This window comes from Calidris pugnax, unplaced genomic scaffold, assembly GCF_001431845.1.
Source record: "Calidris pugnax isolate Ruff unplaced genomic scaffold, ASM143184v1 scaffold273, whole genome shotgun sequence".
In the NCBI taxonomy this organism is placed as follows: Eukaryota; Metazoa; Chordata; class Aves; order Charadriiformes; family Scolopacidae; genus Calidris; species Calidris pugnax.
The window spans coordinates 6,523,490-6,546,953 of record NW_015094508.1 but is presented as its reverse complement, the minus strand read 5'-3'; the positions used below and the strand labels follow the sequence as shown (position 1 = coordinate 6,546,953).

Sequence of the window (23,464 nt, the reverse complement as noted above, 5' to 3'; positions counted from 1 at the left end):
TGAAGTAGGTCAGTGATAGTAGTCTTGGTCTTGAAAGAAAAGCCTTGATTTTAGGAAATAAAAAAAGTGGTGTCTTGTCTTGCATTCTAAATTATGACTCCAGTCACTGTTGTCAGACTGATTATTCCTGTTACTGAATATGTGGACTAATTAAATATTAGGTTTTTTTTACTTTTATTGTTGCCAGCTTATATTATTTATTCCTTTTGGCCTGTAACAACATTGACAATACTAAACTATCCTTTTGGGGGACTGTGGAAGAATATTTTGGGTGTTACAGAAGTGAGTGAAGTGTATGTTGGTTGTTGGGTTTTTGATGTTTTTTTCCCCTTGTATTTTTAAATGGATTAGTTAAGTAAGAGTACAGACTAACTCAAAATTAATTTCTGCTCTTAAGAAGCCCATTCTCTTTCCGTGTGTATTTATGTACACTAGAATCACTTGTGTCAATTCCCTCCATGTGGAAAGCCAAAGGAAAAATGTATTCTGTGGATATAAGCTGTGCTAGCTTTTGCTCCCTCCTCTTACCTAGTTTTCCACTGTACTCCAATGCCCTGCTGTACCCCTGGATGCACCTTCTTGAATGTAGATGTGCTGTCAAAACCTCAACTTGGTAGCTGCAAAGCAACCTTCGCAGTAGTTGCACTTCTATCTTTCTTCAGGCCAGAAGGACCAGGAAAGGTCTCGACTGGGGTTTCCAGAGCCTTTAGCTGCTGTTCTTCAGAGTCTTTGCTACCGGGAGGACATCCTGATGTACTGGGAGTAAGTCAGTTGGCAGCTTCTCGTCTGGAGGGAAACTGTTAACACAGACCACATCAGGCTCCACCTCTCCCCCACAACCATTGTTGACAGCTTCAGAATGACCATCTGCCTGGAAAAGACTCTTCAGCACAAAGAAACATTGCTCTAAGTGTTTTGTTTTGATTAAAATGTGTCTGTAGGAAAGAGAAAGGAGGCAAACAAGAACCACTGCTTCATTGCCAGTATTTTGTGACAGAAGAGAAAGACTGTAAGTTCACAGTTCCCAGATCTGCAGATCACCTTCCTTGCTGTCCATGCAAGGGAATAGTGAAATCCTGGAACAGTAGTCTTCGGAGTTCTGTTCTTTGAGAACCCTCCACTAGTTGGGTAGTATTTCCACATGGCAATCCAATAAAACTAATTCTGACAGGCACCTGCATCTGGCTGTGCTGACAGTGACTCCTTTCCTTCCTCCTCTCCTGTACATGCTTCTTGGTAAAGAACAGCTGCCACGCTTTATTTCCTAGATATATATATGCCTTTTTTCCCTCACCTACCACCCTTGCTATATTCTCGGAATCAACTGGTACAGCTGAGAGAACTACTTTCCTGGTCTGATAGAAGTAACGAGATCATTTCTGCATGTTTCACACTCCTTCCTTTGTGCCATTCCCTTCTTTTCTGACTGGATCAAACTCAGGGTTTTGGATTATGTGCTTTTGCCTCATACTTCGCTAAGTATTGAGTCTGAGAAATGTGATGTTTACCCATGGTCAGACTATACTCAGGCTGATCCAGCTGATGGTCTCAAAATTGGAAAGTCATGGATTTCATGGATGAACCACTTGGTGGATAAGGAACTGGCTGGATGGCCACTGGGTTGCGGTCAATGGATCAATGTCCAAGTGGAAGCTGCTGACAAGTGGTGTTCCTCAGAGGTTGGTACTGAGACCAGTGTGGTTCAGCATCTTTTTTGGAGACATTTACAGTGGTATTGAGTGCACCCTCAGCAAGTTTGTCGACAACACCAAGCTGTGTGGTGCAGTTGACATGCTGGAGGGAAGGGATGCCATCCAGAGGGACCTGGACAGGCTTGAGGGGTGGGCCTGTGTGAAACTCATGAAGTTCAACCAAGCCAAGTGCAGAGTCCTACACCTGGATCATGGCAATCCCAACAGATACAGGCTGGGCGGAGAATGGCTGGAGAACAGTCCCGAGGACAAGGACTTGGTGGTGTTGGTGGATGAGAAGCTCGACATGAGCCAGCAGTGCACACTGGCATCCCAGAAAGCCAGCCACATCCTGGGCTGCATCAAAAGAAGTGTGGCCAGCAGGTCAAGGGAGGTGATTCTGCCCCTCTACTCTGCTCTCGTGAGACCCCACCTGGAGTTCTGTGTCCAGCTTTGGAGTCCTCAACACAGAAAGGACATGGACCTGTTGGATTGGGCCCAGCAGAGGGCCATGAAGATGATCAGAGGGATGGAGCACCTCTCCTATGAAGACAGGCTGAGAGAGTCAGGATTATTCAGCCTGGAGAAGAGAGGGCTCTGGGGAGACCTTAATAGCAGTCTTCCATTACCTGAAGGGAGCCTACAGGAGAGATGTGGAGGGACTCTTTATGAGGGAGTGGAGTAATAGGACAGGAGTAATGGTTTTAAATTGAAAGAGGGGAGATATAGATTAGATACTAGAAAGAAATTGTTTACTGTGAGGGTGGTGAGGCATAGGAGCAAGTTGCCCAGAGAAGTTGTGGATGCCCCATCCCTGGAGGTGTTTAAGGCCAGGCTGGATGGGGCTTTGAGCAAATGGGCCTAGTGGGAGGTGTCCCTGCCCATGGCAGGGGGGTTGGAACTTGATGATCTTTAAGGTCCCTTCCAACTGGAACCATTCTATGGTTCTATGGAAGGTAGAATCTGAAATAGGCCTTGGCAGCTTAACAGCTGCCCCTCAGCAGGAGGTTCTGGAGTAGGAATATTGGCTTGTGACTCTGAGAAGAGGGGCATAGTTTACTGCTTTGCATGGGGCAGGCCCTGGAAGTGGGCATGAGAGCAGCAAGAGTGCTGTGTTCAGTACTTTTGCTCAGGACTGTTGGGACTGTACTGGACTACTATTCCATGGACTGAGACTACTCAAGAGAAGGGATGAAGACAAACCTGTCCTGCAGCAAGTGCTACAGCTGGTTGTATGCTGGTAGGAGCAGTCGCTTGAGGTTACCTGAGCAGATTTGGTTGGGGAGAAATGTGGCACATGGTGCTGCATAAGAAGCAAGGGTTCTTCAAAGGCTCATCTATTTTCCAAGAACGTACTTCAGGCAGCATTAGATTCTCAGTATTTGCCATTCAGATCACTGTGAAAGCAGGGAAGGGAAGTGTTGTTAGCACAGAGCCTCTGAGACAAACTCTCTTTCCCTTGTACTCCTGCTTGCACTTCCTGAACTGCTGTTTTCTGGCAAACTCAACCTGTAGACTGCTGTAAGTTAGTAGGAAAGTTGTCGGAGTCCTGTCACCCTTCTTTCCTGTTTTGTGACATTCAGGACCCCTACTACTAGTTGCTGTGACAACCTGACCAGCTACTCTGCTTGAAGGAATCCAATTGCAATGCAGCTGATGAAGAAAGCCCATGACTTTCCCTTACATAATTGTGAATCCAGATGGGAAAATTGGACTCCAGTCATCTCAAAAGGCAGAAGCAATGCAGCTTGTCTCCAAGACCTACCAAAGACTTAACCAGCTTACTCTGTGTACCTCTGCAGACACACCTGCTGCACTGCTCTATTGACAGCCCCCTCCAACACTTGGCCCTGCTGAGCATTAATCATCTGTTCTTGGGGCTCTGGGGCCAGGGAATCTATCCTGATGGAGACTAGGAGGACAGGGCTGAGGGCCATCTGTACAATTAATTCCAGAAGTAGGAAGCTGAAGAAAGGCAACAGGACCGGCAGAATGTCCCCAGCAGTTTGTTCTATCACACTGCTTGGTATGAATTTATTGCCTCAGGAAGAGCTGCCAGTTCCTCCTGGTGGTAGGGGTAGGTGCACAGAAGCCAGAAATCTCATGGTCTTGTTGCCATCCTAAAGCAAGAGCTACCTTGCCTGCTTCTTTTACACTGAAGATGGCAAATTGACATACAAAGCTGACATGCCTTTGATTCAGCAATTTCTAGTTTTAGAAAACACAACACAACAAACAAACAAAAACAAATAAAGGAAAAAAACCACAAAGCAAATGAACTTGTTACTTTGTAATGGTGTGTTGTCTCTTGACTCTGTAAAGACTGGTGGGATCCCTTTTATTCCTTTTGCCTTCCTGTGTAGCAGCTGTTTGCCCAGGTGGCAGGATGTTATGGAAGCTCAGGCTGCACAGCTTGCAGAGACTGTTGCCTGCATCAGGGACACTGTTTGGCAGCGGGGGAAGACCGTCAAAGATGGTAATGGAATACTGGTTTTGTGCCTAGGAAAACATCCTGGTGGGTTTGTATGGGTGTTTTGTTCTTGCATCTGGCTCCTAACCTGGTGGGTATGGGAGAACAACTGTATTTGAGAGACTTGGAAGCAAGGCAATGTATCTCATGCAAGCAGCAGCAGTGATTCAGAGGACACTTGAGGTACAACTTGCCAAGAAGATCCTCCACCTATGGTCAGCTGACTACAGGTGATTCACCTGCATCACAGCACGCATTCTGTGGATTGTCTTGGACCTGGATGAAGTTCGTTTGTGGGTTAGTGATTTGGGTGACCCAAACCAGCAAGGGACAAGCTGTGTTGACTTCTGTTATGGAGACTAATGTTTCTGAAGGGGTGAGGATCTTGGCTTGTCGTGGTAAAAGATGGTAGAGTTGTAAAGAGATGGCGCTATGAAATTGGTCAACTATTTTTGCTTCAGTGCAATCGTATGATTGGTTGATTGATTTGATGCAAGTCAGGGAACACTGGTCTTCAAATGATGATGGTCCTCTCCTCTGTAGATTTCTATTTAGATCTCAATTTTATGGCCTACAGCTGGTGGTGATTCTAGGTTTCTAGGTTAATCCACCTGTGAAACCTCATATCTTTAGTCTTTCTTGGGTCAGGCTTGAAAGTGATTGAGACTGATACCTGCCTCTGAGAGAGGAGGTAATGTGTTGAGAGAGAGGCCTCTGTTTTCCTAAGGAATTGGAGGAAGTACTTCCTTCATCCATTCAGTACTGACTTTCCTTATGTCATGTTTGGGGCATGAAAGTGACCATTTGACAGCAGAATGAGTAGCAACAGGCAGTGGCAGGAGTATTTGGAATGCTTACCTACCTAGTGCTAAACAGCTGGTGAAGGTATGAATAGGACCTTTATATATTTGTTGGTGTAATCACAGGGTGTGCAGAAAGTAGGTAAAATCAAAGACCATAGCCAGTAGTTTCGGGGAGGTGATTACTCCCCTCTAATTGACACTTAAGAGATGTATCTGAATTAACTGCATCCAGATTTGGGGCCCTGGTACAAGAAAGATGCTGGAGTTCATGATGTACAGGCATGAACTGAGGAGCTCAGTTTGTTTAGTATTGCGGAGGCTGAAATGGGATTTAATGGCTGTCTTTCATTACCTAATAGGTGGTTAGCCCTACTTTGAGTGGCGAGTTGGCTCAGATGTCCTGCAGAAGTCCTTTCCAGCATGAGTTACGATGTGGTTGAAGGGTGTGGTACTTGCTGCATGCTCACCTCTGCCTGCTCTGTAGTGATGCAAAGCTCTCAAATGACTTTTGAGCATAGCATGGCCTAGCAGATAACCAGCATAGATGGTACAGAAGATGCTGAAATACTGTGGATTCGAACTCATCCACTTTGATGCACAATTTGAGTTTCTTTTCAGACACACATGAAAACAGTATAGATGTAGTCTTTGCTTATCTTTTATTGTATATGTCACATTACTTGGTGATGCCTTGAAACAGAAGCTTATTTGAAAGAGTTGCTAGGTAATTTGTTCGCTAGAACTTTTTTGTAGGTAACAAATACTAATACAGGTAGACAATATTAAAGAAAGTGCTGGAGGAGTAATGATCTGAAGGAGATTGATTACTTGTTTATCAAGCTGGGAAAGGTAACAGTCAAATAAAAATCAATTTGTTAGGGGAGCATGGAGGTTGAGATGGAGTTATAAGGGAAAGCATTCAGACTATTTTCAAACTCTTGTTGTGTTTCAATACATAATAAGAGTAAAACTGTATTCTAGATAGGCTCCAGTATCAACTGGGAACACTTGTAGGTAGCAGTTGCAAAGATTGCTTTGAACTTTGTTAGCTTGGAAAAACACTGATGCTAGAATGAATCAATTGAAAAAGCTCCAAGGTGGTTTTGGAGAGAGTAGACATTTCAGCAGAGGTAGAGTTCGTTTTTAAGTCATTCTGGTGTGAGTACCTGATCAGTTAGTTACAGAGCACAGTCGTCTTTCCTCAATTTATACTGAATAATTTCTGCAGCATCTGTAAATAAAGATTTTTTAAAAAGAGACTTTATTGCTTTTGGATTCACTTCTGGAGTTAGAGTAGTCACTTCTGCACATATTCTGCTTTCTAAACTGATAAAAATTTTCAAGAACTGTTTTCTTCTCTGCCTACCTCAGTGACGCATGACTTGTGATTTTAAGTAAGTAGTTTGCTGTTGAGAACCATGTCTTCACCTGATAAACTTAGGCTGAAGGTCTAAATAGATGGGAAGCTTCGGTAAAAATAATTATTTACTTATGGCTATCAATAATGGATGACTAGATGGGTCAGATGCTATTGTATATCTTGCTAGGCTACCTCTTAAGTATGTTTTAAACCCTTACGCATTCTTAGAATTTTGCTGCTTTTTGCTGTAAACTCAATACAAATTGAAGAGTCTACTTCAAGAATAAAAAAAAGGTATCATCCAGTAGGGAAGAGAGTGTAGAGAAAGAAGTACTGTTCCCTAGCACTCCTCTCTGGCAAAAGCTGATAGAACTTTGTTTTGATGGCCAATTGATTGCTAGGAAGTTATGTTTACCAAAGGTTAGAGAGTCTGGCAGACATAAATAAAAGCAAAAGATAGTTTGCAGTCTGGTATTACAAATGGATCCTCTTTTTGGCAAGTTAAAATTGTCTTCCTTATAAAATTAATCTCCTGGAAAAGTCAGTCTGTGGGCAGTGGTTTCTGACCCAAAAAGGAAACAAAATAAATCCACAGTACTCCTTTTCTCCTGACTAAAACTTTAGTTTTGTATAAGGTAATACCAAGTTATAATTAGATGTTTGCAGCTGTTACTTCAAATGTGTGGCTCCATCCCAATGGTGATTGCATGCCTCCCAATTGATTAAAAATAGAAATAGCTGTGGTAGAAATAGTATTAGAAATTGTTTGGCTAGCATAAATGCTATTTATGCAAAAGAATATTACAGAAATGTAAAGTTAGTCTTAAGATATGGTGAAATTAGTAGACATACATTGTTATTTAGGTGCGGGATATCTGCATAATGTGGACACAAAAAAGGGGTGAATTAGGGACCAAATTGTGGGCGAGAATTGGAAGTATTTACCAAGAACTGGGATGAGGGGGACAACCAGTGTTGGGAGGTATTTGAACCATACTGAGATAAAATTTGTGTCACAAAAGGACAGGTGGTTTTGTTTTTTTGTTGTGGTTTTTTTTTTCCCCTAGAGAACTATTTGGTTCTGCATGTACTTATCTTGAGTAATGAAATTACCATGGAAAATACACCAGTCCTTTCCTCTACTCAAATATCTTGGTGGCGTGACTGCAGGGAAGGTAAAAGCTGCTGGACTTGGCCTGGCAGGTGGCTCGTATAAATCAGTATAGGAACTAGGATTATTTTTTTATAGTTCTGTATATCAGACTCTGTTTAGGATTGGGTTGCCTCCTGCTGGCTTAAAAAAGCTGGAAAGTGTAGAGAAGAAACTGTGGTTGGCTACTGTTTAACCTTTGTTTCTTGTTGAACAGATGCATAGCTGGAGGTGTTTGTCCTAATCCTTTTTTACCTTTTTTTTGGTTTTTTTTTTTTTTTTTTTTTTTTGAGGGTCTTTGAGACTAGTCACACAAGAAATCTCTGGGCCTTTCCCATTAATTAGTAGATCGTTCCTGACAGAAACTTGCAGACAACCAGAGTAGGTAGAGGTATAAATTGGAATAACCTTCACTTATCCTGTTAGACCTTATTAAGACAGTATAAATGGGATTATCAGTCAAAAGTAAAAGCGAATTTAAAAAATGTATTGCTTGCACAAACTTAATACAGTTGCTGATGTGATTTACTGTAGTTTGACTTGGAACAATCCATCTGCCATATTGGACAAGGAGGGGGATGAAATTGGCTATAAAATGGCAATAAACCAAAAGATTATCTGGGTCCTAATCTCAATTTACCTAGAATGTTAGTAGTCCAAACAGAAACTATAAAATATACCCTGCTTTATTGCTAGCAGATACAAAGAGACCACATGATGTTATAAATTGTGGAAAAGGATTTATCACTCTTACATTTTTGCTTTCAGTAGGTAAGAAGGTCTGTCTCTTCTCTTTGGCATTTAGCTGAAAACCTTGCCTAGGCTGAACCAGTGATTTATTTCATGTCAGGAGTTCACAAATTCTTAAACACAGAGGACCAGCACTGGTCTAGTAATTTGCACTGTTTTGTCAAGGATTTTTCCAGTGCAGTTGTCAGTATTAAGAAGCTGGGGTTGTGTCTCAAGGTGGTCTTCACTAGACATCTGCCTACATCAAGGTTTTTAGATCAGTGGTTGGTGCAGCAGATGTATCTGTTGTTGCACACATTTTGAGACTTTCTGATGAAAATGTCAGACTGCTGATTTTTTTGTTATGATCCCTTTTTGATAAGGAAAGGAACACTTCAAAAGATTGTTCAAATGCCTAAAGAAAAATCACCTTTCTCCTTCTTGTCTTCCTTGCAGTGGATGCTCTAAATTGATATTGCAGCTAATTGGAGAAGCTGGATAACATCAGCAGGGAGATCAGTGTAGTATCAATAAAGATCATGGGATTTTTGTCATATTGTCTTTGGAGAGGTTGAAATCAATTTTGCTTGCTTTGGAGTGTTGACTAGTAATTGAAAATTGTGCAACAGCTGGTGGTGGGAGTGTCCTCTTGTCCCTACTGTATAGAAAGAGGAGTAGTGACAGTAGCCTTTTGCCATTCAGCAGCAAGTGTGGCAAACAAGTAGGAGACATTGAGCAGGCTCATGAAGAGCAATGTTTAGGTTTTGAGTAGTGGCAAAGACGAAAGATAATGAGAGTCTGACTCCCTAAGCTGGAACGGGCTCTCCTTTGGAAGTGGCAGACACTAGTGTGGATCTTTAAAATTTTTCAGGACATTTAAAGCCCCGTAGGACATAAGCAAATTTCAGCTTGTTGAGAGAAACATACGACTACAGTTCTGAAGTGAAAAAATAAAGCGTTCATTTTGACTAAGCTGTTTTCATAAATAGGGTTAATATTTACCTTGCTGTTCTGCAGGCAATCTCAATTTTTCCAATGTGACCCTTACCCTAGAACTTGAACCTTTCTTCTACGTCAGTGGAGTGTATTACCAGTAAGCTGTAGGGTCAGCTGAACCAATGAAATTTGAATTTATAAATACTGATTAAAATGTTAACATGAAGCAAAATCTCTAATTTTGAGACCTTTAATTGGTTATGCAGTTAAAGGTGCAGAAGATCTGGGGTCATTAGCAGAGAAAATATAGATTAGCCTTTGTCTGCAAAAGAGGTACTTCTGTTGTTTGCTGAAAGCAATAAAAAGTAGTGTTTTACTACTGCCGTGCCATGTGATTTTTTTTTAAGTGAGTTATTTGTGCTCTTTGTATCTGTCCTGCCCAAAATCTTCTCCCCTTTTGTGTGAAGAGCAGCTGCGGAGCTCATTTCTGTGTGTCTTAGAGTGGTCACTGTGGGCGTAAGAGTGCCCTGGTAAGACTTCTGTGACTCAATTCCGCTGATTAATGTGCCTTAAAACTTAGTTCCAGTGTACTTTTCCCTTTCTGCACACATGGTCTCTTCCAGCTCATGCTTGTGAATGTGTCCAGGTAGAGCAGGGCCTGTGTTTTGCTGGTGCTGGTCAGGTAGTCATCCTGTGTGAGACCACTAACAAAAACTGTTGCGATCAAAACCTAGGTGTAGGCAAGTCTCTTCCATGCTGAAGGCAGGCTTAATCATTGTATCTTCTGGTTACTGATTTCAACAGCAGTGTAGCAGCAGCAGCTGAACGTACTCATTGCATAATACAAAACATTGTATAAAACAAAACATGATTTGCAGCTGGGAAAAGGAAGGCAACTAGATTCCTGTGGGCATAATGGTCTCCAGCAACTGTATTGTTAAGAAGTACCGAAGCTGGTCACTGTGTGCTGTGGTGTTGTGCTTTTTTATACTTTACTTTTTAATAGTAGGCAAAATCCTGTGTAGGTTTACCTGTATGAAAACCACTACTTTGTATTTGATGAAAAAAAATGGAGAATCAAAGAGAACCTAGAGAAATCCTTGGCTTTAGTCAAAGTGGATTCAGAGTTTTCAAATTCTGATAAACTGTGGTATTGCTTATATTTGTTCAGCTGAACAGTCGTACCAGCAGCTGGCGCTTATGTCTTGTGTGCCTTTTTGGTGGTTTTTTTTTTTTTTTCCTCTCTTTCTCCCTTTCCCTTATTATATTGTAGCATTCTTAAACTCTAAATACAGCAATATTCCTCTGAACTTGGTAGCTGGAGTCTGTTTAGTGGTGGGGTTTCAAACACTTGCAGTCCATATGTTTTCTCCATTAGTCATGTGGTGATATGGTACTTTGCCAAGGGGTGAAATAGGCAGTACAGCAGCAGGCCAGCATGCAGCATGGATTTTCTAACACAGCGTTAGGTGAAATGATTTTGTGTACTTTGAGGTGGAAAGTTAGTTAATTCAGAATCTTTATGCTTTTTAATTGAAGAAATGTGGTTATGTATTTTTAGATAGTTGGGAAAAGATTACAAGATGGTAGGCAACAAACAAAACCTTAAGTAGTATTTTTCTATTGTATTTTACTAGGAAGTATTTGAAAGAAGTAAAAGACCACTAGAAAATGAATACACAGATTTTCTGAGTTCATGTTGGCAACACTCAAATTGCTGTCTTTCAAAGGGGTTGTGATTCTCATTAAAGGGAGTTTTCACCTTCTACTAATTACAGCAGCTACTGTCCAAATAAGCTATGCTGCACTGTTGTTGTAAGGAAGTCGAGTTTGTGTTCTACTACAGCTGCTTTTGGCTGAAAGCTTGAGATAATAGCAGAGATAATGTTATTAAGCATAGACTGAATAATTCTTAACTGCATTACTGTTTCTCATTTGACTAGTAGATTATTGATACGGTATTTGGTGTGTTTTGGGCTTGTTTTTGTTGATTTGGTATGTCTCTAAAGCATTGAGCATTTATGAAGCCAGTTGGTATAAATTAGACATACCAATGAGCATTTATGGGTTTCATTTATTTATTTATTTATTCCCATAATGGGTATGTTTGTAGCACTTTTGATTATTTTTTTTCTTTCTTTTTTTCTGGCCAAGTCAATTTGATTATTGTTTTTTCTCTTTCCAAGATAAATAGATTATACTCACAACTTCTTCCAGTGATTGACTCCTGTAGCATTCTCTCTTTTCAGAGAATATCTTTGACTGCCAGACATTAACTTAGATTCTTGCAACTGTCTCTGAAGACACCGTTGTGGTATTTTGTCTATTTAAAAAAAAAAAAAAAAGGCAAAAAAAAAGCTAGTTAAAGCCTATGCATTCTGGTCTAGGAGGTGTTTTTTGATTTTTGCTAATTTATTTTAAAATTGAGTTCAGAATGTCATTTGTATTGTATCTCTTAAACAATGTAATTCTTTCTGAACAAGCTCATTTGGTTGCTAAATGTTACTACCGATCCCATAATCGGAAAGAATTCAGACTACAGTGTAATTTGTAGGAAAATCCTTACTGTTAACATGTGGAGTCATTCTGAAATGTTTCACCTTCTTCCTTAGGGATCAGTGTTTTTAATGCTGTAAGAGAGTTTGTAGAAGAATACTAGGCAAAGCAAAACATGTTTAACTGCTGTTTACTTAATTCAGTCTAGCCTATTATAAATCTTAATGTTGTATCTGGTATCTAGGAAAATAAAAATAGATTGTTTAAATTGTTTCTGTGTTGTACATAGTAAAGCAATTGATTTATTTTTATTGTATGTTTTTTATACATAGCCTTTTAAACATTCTTTTCGATCCAGTTAATTTGCATTCAAATTTATAATGCCTAGATTTTAGTGGGCACCTGAGTATTCTTTTTGCATTGCAGCTCAGAACCCGTCTGCCCTGCATAGGTATGTTTCTACTTTGAAAGCTACCGTCAGTAGTGCCTGTAACGAGAGCAGGGAAGTTAATAGAATATTGAAATAGACAAAATGTGGCCTTTATGGTTAAATCTGTGCTTAAGTACCTTTTTATTTTGCAGTATTTCCCCTGTTAAAATCTGTAGTAATTGTTGCTGATTTGTGACTTTAGGTTCATTATTCACAATTTATTGTTGCTAATTTGCGACTTTACGTTCATTATTTACAATTTATTTTTTTAGCGTTTAGGGATGTGAGGGGCGTAAGTTACCATGCAGAATTACATCTTTGTAAATTGACATACAGATAAAAATATTTAAAAGAAGCCTTGTGTTCTGTATCAAGAAGCATTATGCAGGTGACACGGAAGAACTGTGAATGCCGTCTAGCCTGAGTAGCAGTAACTGCCTGCCAGAGCTTCCCAAAAATGCAGAAGTGGCAGTGTTTGTTGTTGAAAATACTTGTGAAGAGATTACTTTTTACTTAATCTGTGAAGGTACACACTAAGCAGAACCCCTGGTAAACTGGTAGCTGCATCTGTATGAGTAGGAAGAATACGAAAGCCTTCAACTCAAAGACAGAACACCAGACTTTAACCCTAAGGCATTAATAATGCCTCGCTCCTTGGCAGCCGGTGTGGAAAGGGAAAGATGGGGATCTTGACTGGAACTCTTGTTACCAGTGAAGAAGATCTCACTACAGATTTCCTGAGAAAAGTGAATATAGAATTGCATCTTGGACAAGCCGGTTCAGACTAGGGATTGCTGAGAAAGAGGTGGTCCAAACGCAAACTCACTTGGGTCATCCGGAAGGGAGAACAATTTTATAGTTATTCCTGTTTTGTAAGAAATCAGATCCAAGTGAGAACGCCTTGACTGACAATGAAAGAGCTGAACACCTTTTTGTACCTCTTTTAAAATCAATTAGTCCTATCTTGAGTTGGAAATTTTGAAGTCAATAGTCACTCATAAAATTCAACCCTAGTGCTAATAGAAAATGATATTTTTATTCTGAGATAAAGGCTTACTATTCTTGGAACCAGGAAACAGTATAAGTTGTCATAAGAACAAAGGGAGGTTTTTAGATATAAAATTGTAGCAGGGGAGTGCTGTGGGACACTAACACTTGGGGCATTTGAGGTGGTTGACCTGTCTGCACTGAGCCCCTTGGTAATGTGCTCTGTGAATCTGAAGAACTGAACGTTGGCAAAGTTGGAAGCAATCAAATAAAAAGCATAACCTGCTGCTGCCTCACTTAGAAGGTATTTAGAATGGATTAATACAATGGTCTGATATATAATCATATAAAGAGGTCAAGATTAGCTTCTAAAAAGCTCTTGCACAGTGCAGCCCCTTTCACTGAGAGATCAAAACAATCTTGTGCTATGTTACTCGCTCTGCTTTTTTAATTTATTCCCATATCAAACTGCAAGATCTGCTGTCACCCTCCAACTTTTCTTCAGCGGAAACATAGCAATTGCTTAAAAAGAAAATCCTTCCAATTGATCCCTCAAAGCAGTAACTCTTGCTCTCTGTCATTATAAGAAGGTGAATTGTGTGGCATTGCTTTTTTTTTTTTTCTGCCTACTGTTATTAATGCAATGATAATGTTACCATGTTAACCTATTCCTAATGCAGTGTTTTAAGGTCTAACAAATGTTACCAGAAAGCTCTCAACCACTTAAAGCCTGTGTGGATGGGTAGAGCAACAGTGGAAAAAAAAAAAAAATCACACAACAAAGCTTGTATTAATCTTATCACACATAACATTTCCCCAGCTGAAGAATGCATTACTGAAATTTGTCTTGAAAAGGTTAATATTTTTGGACTACTTCTTGTACAACTGAAAACTCTGAAAGATAAGACTTTTTGAGTATTTTAACATTGCAATTGGTTTTGGAATATTATTCAAATTTACTGTGCTTCTAAAATCAACCTGTGGTGAAAACATTAGCAGCTTATGAATGTGTCAGCGTCTTACTGATTCTTTAAAATTGAACCCAGCAATAAGTAATAAGTTAATGGCATCTTTTCTTCCTCCCATACAGGGGAAGAAATTAAATATTTTACATTTTCTGTAATTTGCTAGTACTATTTACAAGAAATGAGATTAAGTTGGTGTTTTCTAAGTCTTCTCTGTTGTTTAAAACTTTTTCTATAGTTCTGTTATTTAAACCATTTGTCTAGTTAGTGGTAATGAAGACTTTGACCCAGAATAAAGTTCAATGTGCTTTATTCAGTCAGCGTGATTTTTTTTTATAGGGCTTGATATCTGCAGTCTGGTGTATTGACCAAACTTGTCCGTACTGAAATGTCTTATAGATGTGTAGAACCAGAGGAAGAATCATAATTATTGAAATAATAAAAAAGCATCTGTGCTTGTAAAAACATGATCTTGATAGCAAAATGCCCAGAATATGGAGTTTGAACTGAAAAAACATAGATGCAGTTAAATTCAGTACACAAGGGTCTTAATGCAACATCACAGAAATGTGGCACAGACTTGCACAGATCTCTTAAAGCTGGGACAAGGTTTATTACATTTTCAGACCACGTTTTTAGAGACACAAAGGGCCTCAAGGGTAAGAGTCTCTGCTCCGGTAAATCTGCTTTGCATTTTTGCAGTGGAATGAAACAGCCCTAAAACCAGCCGTGCTTCAGCTGTCCAGAGGAGGATTCCGTGTAGGGCAAGAGCATAGTTGAGCCCTCTGGGGCAGAGCTGGTGCCTGAGAACCATGAAGAGTGGTAGCTAAGGCATCTTTTTCTCGTTTTAATACTCCAGGGGCTTGCCTGCTAACTACATGATCTGAACGTCTTTGACACCACCAAGTTTTTACCTTCAACAGTCAGTATGTGTTGGATGCTGTGCAGCACAACTAGAACGGCTGGTCTTTGGAGTCTGTTTTATTGAGACTTTCGGACAGGGAGCAGTGTAATGGCAGAAAGCTGTGAAGTAGTTTTAGATCATTTGCAGTGTAACTGAAATCTCAGCATTTTAAGCCTGAAGAACTGAGTGATTTCTGGTATGGTATCATTCAGAGCTTCCCTGTTTTCAGTGGCTGTGCATAAAAAAGCTGGAAGAACTGGGGTTAAAGTTACATCCTTAGCTTTTGAATGGTACGAATGGTTTTAAATTCCTAGGAAATGAATGATTTTTCTAATCTAATCTATAGGCTGTCCCGATGTAGAGCGTGTTTGCACTTTTCCCATTGGCTCTGTGTGGGCCCTGCTGTGTCGCTCTGCTGTACTGTTGCAAAGCCAGCATAATGTTGGTGAGCCTTGGCTGGAGTAAGAAAGTTTGTACTGACATAGCTGATAACCTGATAATTTTTTCAGGATGTGAAAAAATCTTTGGGTAAGGTGAGCCCAAAGTGATACACACACAAAAAATATACGACATATATATATATATGACAATATTTTGACACAAAAAAGTCGTATACAAGCTGTAAAAGTTCAGCCTGATCTGAGACAGAAAACCAAGCTTCACTTTAGTACTTTTTTGGTTTGGTTTTTGTTTGTTTGTTTGTTAGTTTGTTGGGTTTTTTTGTCTTGGAGATGTTCAAGCAGGAGAAGCATGAGATAAATGACATTGCATTTTAACGCCAGTGCTGTGATATGTAGGAAGAATGAGTATGTAGGTATTATCCAGAAAGGACATTTGTTTTATTTCATTCCTTAGTTTATGTGTATAACATTTTAAAATCCAGCTTTATAAATGCTTTATTTGTAATGTTTTGTAAATCTTCTTGAAGGCTTTGTTTCATTTTTTTGTACTATGTATGGGAAGATCTTGGCAGTTTTTTACCATCTTTACCAGCAAGTTCTTATATTGAATCATCTCTTATGGAACCTTACTCTGTAGTCAAAAGTAGTGCTTTAGGATGGCGTGTGTGAGAATGGGCCAAGAGATTAATGTGACGTCATGTGTCTGAAGAAAGTAGTGTCTGTCATTTGCTGTGCTGTTACAATGATAAACTATAATCAAAACTCTCCGATTTAAAAAAAAAAACACAAACAACCTGAATCATAAGAAACAAATTTTAAGTACATGTTACAACTCTGTTAAATGGGATGCAAAACCAAGTATGATTTTTGCTCCTACATTTTGGCAATTTTTCCACAATTATTGTCTGTTACAGTATGACAGTGCCTAGAATTACAAGTAAAGTTTTATGTTAGAAATAGAACACAATGGCATTGTAAATATTAAAGAAAAAAAAGAAGCAAAGGGAAGTACGTGGGTTCTAAATTGTAGTTACATTTTGTTCACAATGAATGTGACATTTTAAATTTAGGGGAATTACTCAGCTTCATAATGCAAAATTGTATGCAGGTGTAACTGTTCTTTTGTATGTAAGCACATGTTATGCTAAAAGATGTTGTTTTAAATTGCAAATTCTGAACAGTTGCTGGAACTTCCTAGGAAGTGCCAGAATTTGTAACCAAGGCCCCTAATCCTGTGCTCCTATGCCTTTGCGTTATGATCTCTTATTACATTGTTTCACACTATTTTTTCCTGCCTCATTCAGTGAACAGGATGGGCGGTGCTCAAGAATTGAACAGCTACTTGATATTTTAATCCTTATCATTCATTCAGCAGCCCCAGCTTTATTTACTGCACTCCATTTAAAAGTCTCTAAAGAATACATAATTATTCATTCCCTTATGGCCTTTTCAAGGTGCCTGGAAGAGCTATTTTTATCCATTCAATTGTACTTTCATATGCGTTTTTGGTCACTATCTATAACTTTATGTGCTATGTGAAATACTTGTGTGAACACATATACAATATGCATATATATATATTTTTACTTTTCAAGGATAATTTTGCCATTCCCTTTGATAACTTCTAGAGGGGAAACGGACTGTTACATGCTTTAAAATAGTCTTTATGATGCACTTGAGTGCTAGAGACATCCATCCACATAACTCGAATCATTCTCATATGCAACCGTGTCTTTTGTGGTGGTCTTCAATTTTAATGTATCTCTGTATCCTGTTGGTCAGACAAGGTGTCCCTTTGTTTAAATGCAGGTGGTACTCCTGTTGGTCGTGACTACAAAGAATGGTTACTTAATGTAGCATTCAGAATATAAGTTCATGTGAGAAATGGAAAGAAGTGAGGGTAGTTGAACACTGGAGCAGATTGCCCAGAGAGGTTGTAGAGTCTTCGTCTTTGCAGATGTTCAGAACCCAGCTGGATGCAGACTGGAGTAACCTGCTGTAATTGGCCCTCCTTTGATCAGGTTGAACCAGAGGATCTCCAGAGGTCCCTTTCAGCCTCAGCTATTCTGTAATTTATAGAATACAAGATGATCTACTTGTGGATATATGTATTATCCATATTTCTGATGAGCAAAACATCATGAATCTTGTGGCTTTCTTCTGCACTGAAGTGCTAGTAAAATGTTTGTTGGAAATTTCCTTTTGGCTAGGAGACTGTCTTGTCAGTTCAGTAAACAGCAGTTTAACTGTACACAGCAAAAGTTGTAGAAATGATTGTGCAACAGCAATTCTGTTGTTATGCTAGTACTTTGCAGCACATTGTAGTAAATGATGATGATTTATAATTGACCAAACTGTTATGTATTTCATCTTTGTTGGGTTGAAGAACATAGTGTAGAAACCTTGGTGCTGATGGTTCCCTATTTAAGTCTTGATCCTGTTAACTTCTGCAGATGTTGGATGCTGGAAAGAACTTGATATATCTCTGTTACTGTCTCTTGCAAATTTTAATACTGTTACCAGTGGCTGTAAGGTGTCTGGTAAAGTATCTGTAAGGCTTTTCTGTAACATCTGTCTATTGTTGGAAATATTTTAATACTGCTGCTACAAAAAGGCCTAGACTTTTCCCATCACTATTATTAGTATTTCAAATAAGAATGGAAGACAAGTAAATATAGTACGTGTAAAATCTGTATCATCTTTTGCTGTATAAATATACTACTTCTGTGTGTCTGCTACTGGTGGGATGGGAGGATTACAGTACTTCTCTTAAAAAGGCCACTTCATTTAAAATGTTTTATTCCTAACACAGTGTTATCTTTTTTTCTGTTACAGAAGGAGTTAAGCCTTCCAAGAAGAGGAAGTTTGTAAGTATATGAAGTTTATTCTATTGTGCTCACAGTAAAGTATGTACTTCTGACAGTCTTTGAGTAGGTTACTCTTCTTCTCAGGGCAGTTAAAATGAAGGTTAATTATGTCAGTTGGTCTGCCTTCAAATACATACAAAGAAATTAAGACTGTAAATGAGAACCTATGGGGTTTTATGACCTTTCTTACGCCAGTCGCCCTCTTCTAGAGGAGCTATTGTGGGGGATTTCCAAAATGATAAAAAATTCTTATGTTGAAGCTTTTCTTTAGCATTGAAGATTTCTCTTGTTAAAAATCAAGAAAGAAATTTTGTTTCTTCATGAATTATATAAATGACACTTGACATGTAAGTAAAACTATTTCCTCACAAAATTCTGTGTTTGGACCTACGGATGAAAAGGTAGGAACAAAGAAAAGATGAATTCTACTAAATGTGTGGATTTGTTGAGCAACTATTTTTGATTAGTTGAAGAAAAGACTATATTCTTGTATAAACTGTTACTGAGAATAATATGAACTCAGATACTGTGGTTTAGTTGTGCTTTGCTCAGATTTCTGTACCTTGGGTTTGTTATTTCAGTGTTTTTTAGCTCTTTGTTTTTAATGCTTGTATATTTATTTGTATCTGTTTTATGTCTTGTTCTTTGTTAGTAATTTATTGAGAAAGTATTAGGATAAAAACATAGCAAAATTTCTTCAGAAACAGGCTCTGTTCACTTACTATATTGTTTTGCCAAAAAATAACTTAGATCTATAAGGTTATCACTGTACTTGAGTAAGTTTGTGTTAATGTGACAACACATTGTGAATAAAACCCTAAGCCCTTGCACAAAAGGCCAGGTAATTGGTTTTATTTTTCTATACTTGTTTTCAACTTAATAGTGCTGTGTAGCTTTTGGTGATAATAAGGTTAGATATGTGAACGTCTGGGAAAGTGCAGTCAAGTGCTCTGTTGTTCTGACTTAAGTGGTATACCAGAAGTCTGTACTTCGTAGAATATCTGCTGACTTGAAAAAGACTTGTTTTAGGTTCTGACACATGAAAAATCTTATACAGGTAAGCAAACCTGTTATTTAAGAAAAGTAAAGAGAATATAAAACTAATTCCGCGTCAAGTATTTGATTATTGCAATGATAGAAAAACAGTTAAGAGAGATGATTTTTGGTGCCGCCTTTTAGTGCCCTTGGTGCTTTATGTTAACCTGAAGCTGTCGTGTGGGTAAAAGGTTGCCTCTGTTTAAGTTAATGGCTAAACTCCTGTTGACTTCAGCCAGAACAGAAAGTGGCTCATTTTTAATCTGTAGCTATGACCTTACTTACTCTTGCTGTGATGTTTGATATTGAATATTACTAGATGTTTTTCTCCAAGTTTTCTCCAAAGCAGTCATCTCTGTTGCATTCATATACATATTTTTATAGCTCATCACGGAGACCACAGTCTGTAATGTTGCTGAGGCTTTAATAAAATATAGTAAAGGAATAGCCTCTTGTCAGCATAATCATATCTAGTTATTAAAGTGCTTGGGAGTCTGCAGATAGTATTTTAAAATATCTTTAATACTGCTACCTTAACAAATAGAGGATGTTGAGGATATAATTGTCTTATTGTCTCTAATTGTCATATATGATAGAATGGGAGGAGGAAAGGAAAGAGGGATGCATGAGAAAAGGTGTTTTGCTTATGGTTGACCATGTGTGTGTTTCAAAGAGCTAGCATGCAAAATAGTTAAGCTTTCTTTTATATCTGTTGCATTATTTCTTTATACCTGTTTTAGACTGGCTACTGGCTGGACCCTACAGAGTTGTTTTCCATGCATATGCATATATTTTTAAAATATTTTTTCTATGACAACATAAAGGAGGCAGTTGATTCTGAGTCTTAGTGGGATGGGACATGTTATTAGTATGTCATATGTTGTTAATGATGTTATTATATGGAAAGACGAGTATTTGATAGGAAGCATACTGAGTAACAGATCATTTGAAAAGAAGTGATATTTGACTGATATGGAGTACCAGCTTTTCCCTACCTGTTCTGGTGAACCAACCAGAGTTCTTGGATTCATTTATCTGTGTGCTCAACTTGATGCCAGAAGTGGTAGTCGGGTTTCTTTTAAAGTTATCAGATAGGCAGTGAAAGAGAACAATCCTGACTTCCTGCCAGCAAAACCATAAGCAGAGGAGTCTACCTGTGCAGTAGCTGTTATTCCAAGTTCATTAGCTGTGGCATCCATTCCAGCATGTTGTGCTACCTGCTGCAAGTCAGCAATGCTTGTTTATTTGTTGAACCTCGTCTGCTAGGGGTACCCTCATTGTGCCACTGGGCACGTATGTTCTTGCTGTATGTGGAGTTATTCCACCTGGTAGCTGACCTTTTGATCTAGTTCCATGGCTATCAACCTACGAGCCCAACTGGCTTCAGTTAAAAAGCATGCCCTCTGTTTTCACTGACCTATTTATGTTAGCTCTCAGAGTACTCTGTTTGTTAACCAGGTGAGTTTCCATCACTGAATTTAAGGCATCAGTGTCCCTATCCTCTTTTGTTTTCTTCCCAAACACACAGAGGACAGCAAAATAAGAACTACAGAGAGACAGGGCATGACTCAAAGGTTATTGACAAAAATTACCCTCAGCTTTAAGTAGATATGTTCTGGTTTTAAATGCCTTTCTCCTAAAAATGAATTAACAGCAGGCTCTTAGGCAGTGGAGAGAAGCCTTCGGAAACAGTAACACTTAAAAAAAAGTAAGTGGTTAGGTAGAGGAGGTTCCTGCTTTGTTTAGAGCTTCAGTGGTTAAAGCATCTGCCTTAGAAGTAAAATACCTGACTTTTCTAGTCTAAATCAGTTCTTTTTCCTTTTCCTTTTGTTTAATCTGTCAATTTCAGTTTAATTCAGAGCTAGATAACTTTTATGTATTTATTTTTGCTGCATCTGTCCTTCTCTTGACATTACTGAAACTAATTTCAGTAATTATAAAATATGGAGTCTACTTTAGTAGCAGCAATTACATAATCTACTTGCACCTGTGGAAATGTCAATGTTGGTCACATAATTTTCATAAAATTCATTTATGCATTATAGTGAAGCAGCTGATATCCTTGGATAACAGCAACATAAGAGTGTGGCCAGACAAGAATTCAAGAGAAACACTAGTTAAAACCACTGCTTGCTTAGGGGCTTAATTAAATAAGTTTAAAGAAAGTTAATAACATTTTTGTAAGAAAGTTTTTATCAATGACAAGTATGGACTATCCGTTAACCTCAGGGGAAGAAGTGAGAATGATAAATTGAGTGGAATGTATTTATGAAACCATGCCAACCATACTTAAAAAAAAAAGGCGGCTCTGGTGCCAGTGTCGCCTAGGTGGAAAAAACTAGATTTTGATTGACAGTTTCTGTGTGCACATATGTATGTATGCTTATAGATAGGTATATCTATTAAAAAAATGTCTTTGTATATAGGTGACCTGTAATAAGGAGAAATGTTCGGATAGAATGCCAGAGCATCCAAAGGAAACCTTAAAAGTAAAATACATTGACTGTACAAGCCTAACTCTCTCCCAACAGCTGCCTCTGACTTTTATCTTCGTAATTACACAGGCTTTGTTGTGGCTTGAAGGACAGAACTGTCAAAGATGGTCAAGGAAATTAATTTTCAGTAACTGTGAAGAATTGTAAAATAACACAAACAAAAGCCTCCAGGTACCCCAAAACATGTCAGAAAGATTGCTGCTTCCTTTGTCTTATGTATGTATGTTTCAGGACCTTTGTGTATGCTTATGCAGGCAACTTTGCAGCTTTTTTCATTGAATATATTTTTGCAGAAGGGCACTACTGTGCTGAAAGCAATTCTGTGGTGGCACTTATTTGCAAAGCTCGCAAATTCACATTTGATTCATTGTATCTGATGACAGAAACTTCATTTATGTTCTGGAAACTAGGGATTAGTTTTGGAAAATATTATCTAAACAATTTTAGACAGATCATTATAAATAATACTAGATTTTTGAGAAATAAAATATTTTCCATGTTAATTATAAAAGCTATTCAAAATGCAGTCTTGAGATACTCAAGTTAGTGAAAATTTGTATTCCTAATTAGAATTAAAACTATTTCTCTGTTTATGAAAGTTTTAGGTGTTCTTTGGATTATTTTTTTCTCTGAAAGTAGACATCCTCTGCAGTCTGTTGTTCATTGAGAGAAATTAAGTGCCTTGAGTTACAATGATGTGCAATGTCCCTTTCAAATTATTACAGGAGAAAAAGTAATACTTTGAGAGTACTTTCTGCAGAGCATTTATCAATAGTTACACCTAAATCTGAACAATGGGTTCCTCATGCTGTGAAACAGTGTTGAATTGGAAATTAGTATTGCTGTAGCTCTCTGCTGTATACACTTAGCTGCTACTGCTCTTTACATTTGTGTAGGGATGAAATAAACAAGTGGACCTGAAGTGAGTGTTTTTATAAGTACCATTGTTACACTGAAAGTATAGAGATTTAGATCAGTTTGGTTTCTAGAGTGTCTGCATCTAAAGCTGTGGCTCACACATCTTCTGTTGGCAGGAATTTTTACTGCAAATTAGTGTGTATTGACAGAAGACTCTGTCTGATGTCAGCTTAAGAAATTTGATGTGCCTGGACACGGGATGTGGGGCAAGGTTGCCCCCAGGAAAGTCCTTGTTGCATGTCTCTGTAGTGTGTTGACCTCTGGCAGGAAGTGGAGGGGCAAAATAGTTAAGCAAGAAGGCTTGTGAACCACAACTGGCAGGAGCTACCCCTTTTTGTCTCCAGACTTGGATAGCTTGAGTAGTGCAGCCTGTATTGGGGGTACAGCTTACGCTTAGCTGCGAATCCACCTATTTGTGAAGTTCCACTCCCATTACATATGCATCAGATGCTTTTATCACTTGTTGCCCATGTGTTAGAGCAATAGACTTAGTTTGCGGATCTAAATAATATCTAAAATAAAGCAACTTCTGTTGGGCTAGTTGCATCCATGTTTAAGGTTTTTCAGGCACAGTAGCACAAAACTGACCAACTGGCTTTTTTGGTGTCACAGTCAAGAATTTGTGTTGTCAGCAAGAAGTTTTGATGTCAGCAAATAACACAGTACTGCTAAATCCTATGCAAAGACAGTGGGCTTTTCTGGAAGGACTGGAAGCTGTGGGTAGAGAACCCTGCAAGTAGAACCAGCTATTTTTCTCTTCCATTTAATTTTCATTTCCATTTTATCCACTTACTTTCTTCAGCTTCATCTGAGTTTAAAGTAAGCTG

General features: G+C 38.7%; 1 protein-coding gene across 1 annotated transcript in view; it reads left to right on the top strand.

The window, feature by feature from the left end:
• MAST4 (microtubule associated serine/threonine kinase family member 4) overlaps window positions 1-23,464 on the top strand; it is a 234,460-nt gene that overhangs the window by 54,568 nt on the left and 156,428 nt on the right. The window contains exon 4 of the mRNA XM_014965031.1: window positions 18,161-18,189. Coding sequence (XP_014820517.1) covers window positions 18,161-18,189 — 29 coding nt within the window. The remainder of the gene's footprint in view (window positions 1-18,160; window positions 18,190-23,464) is intronic.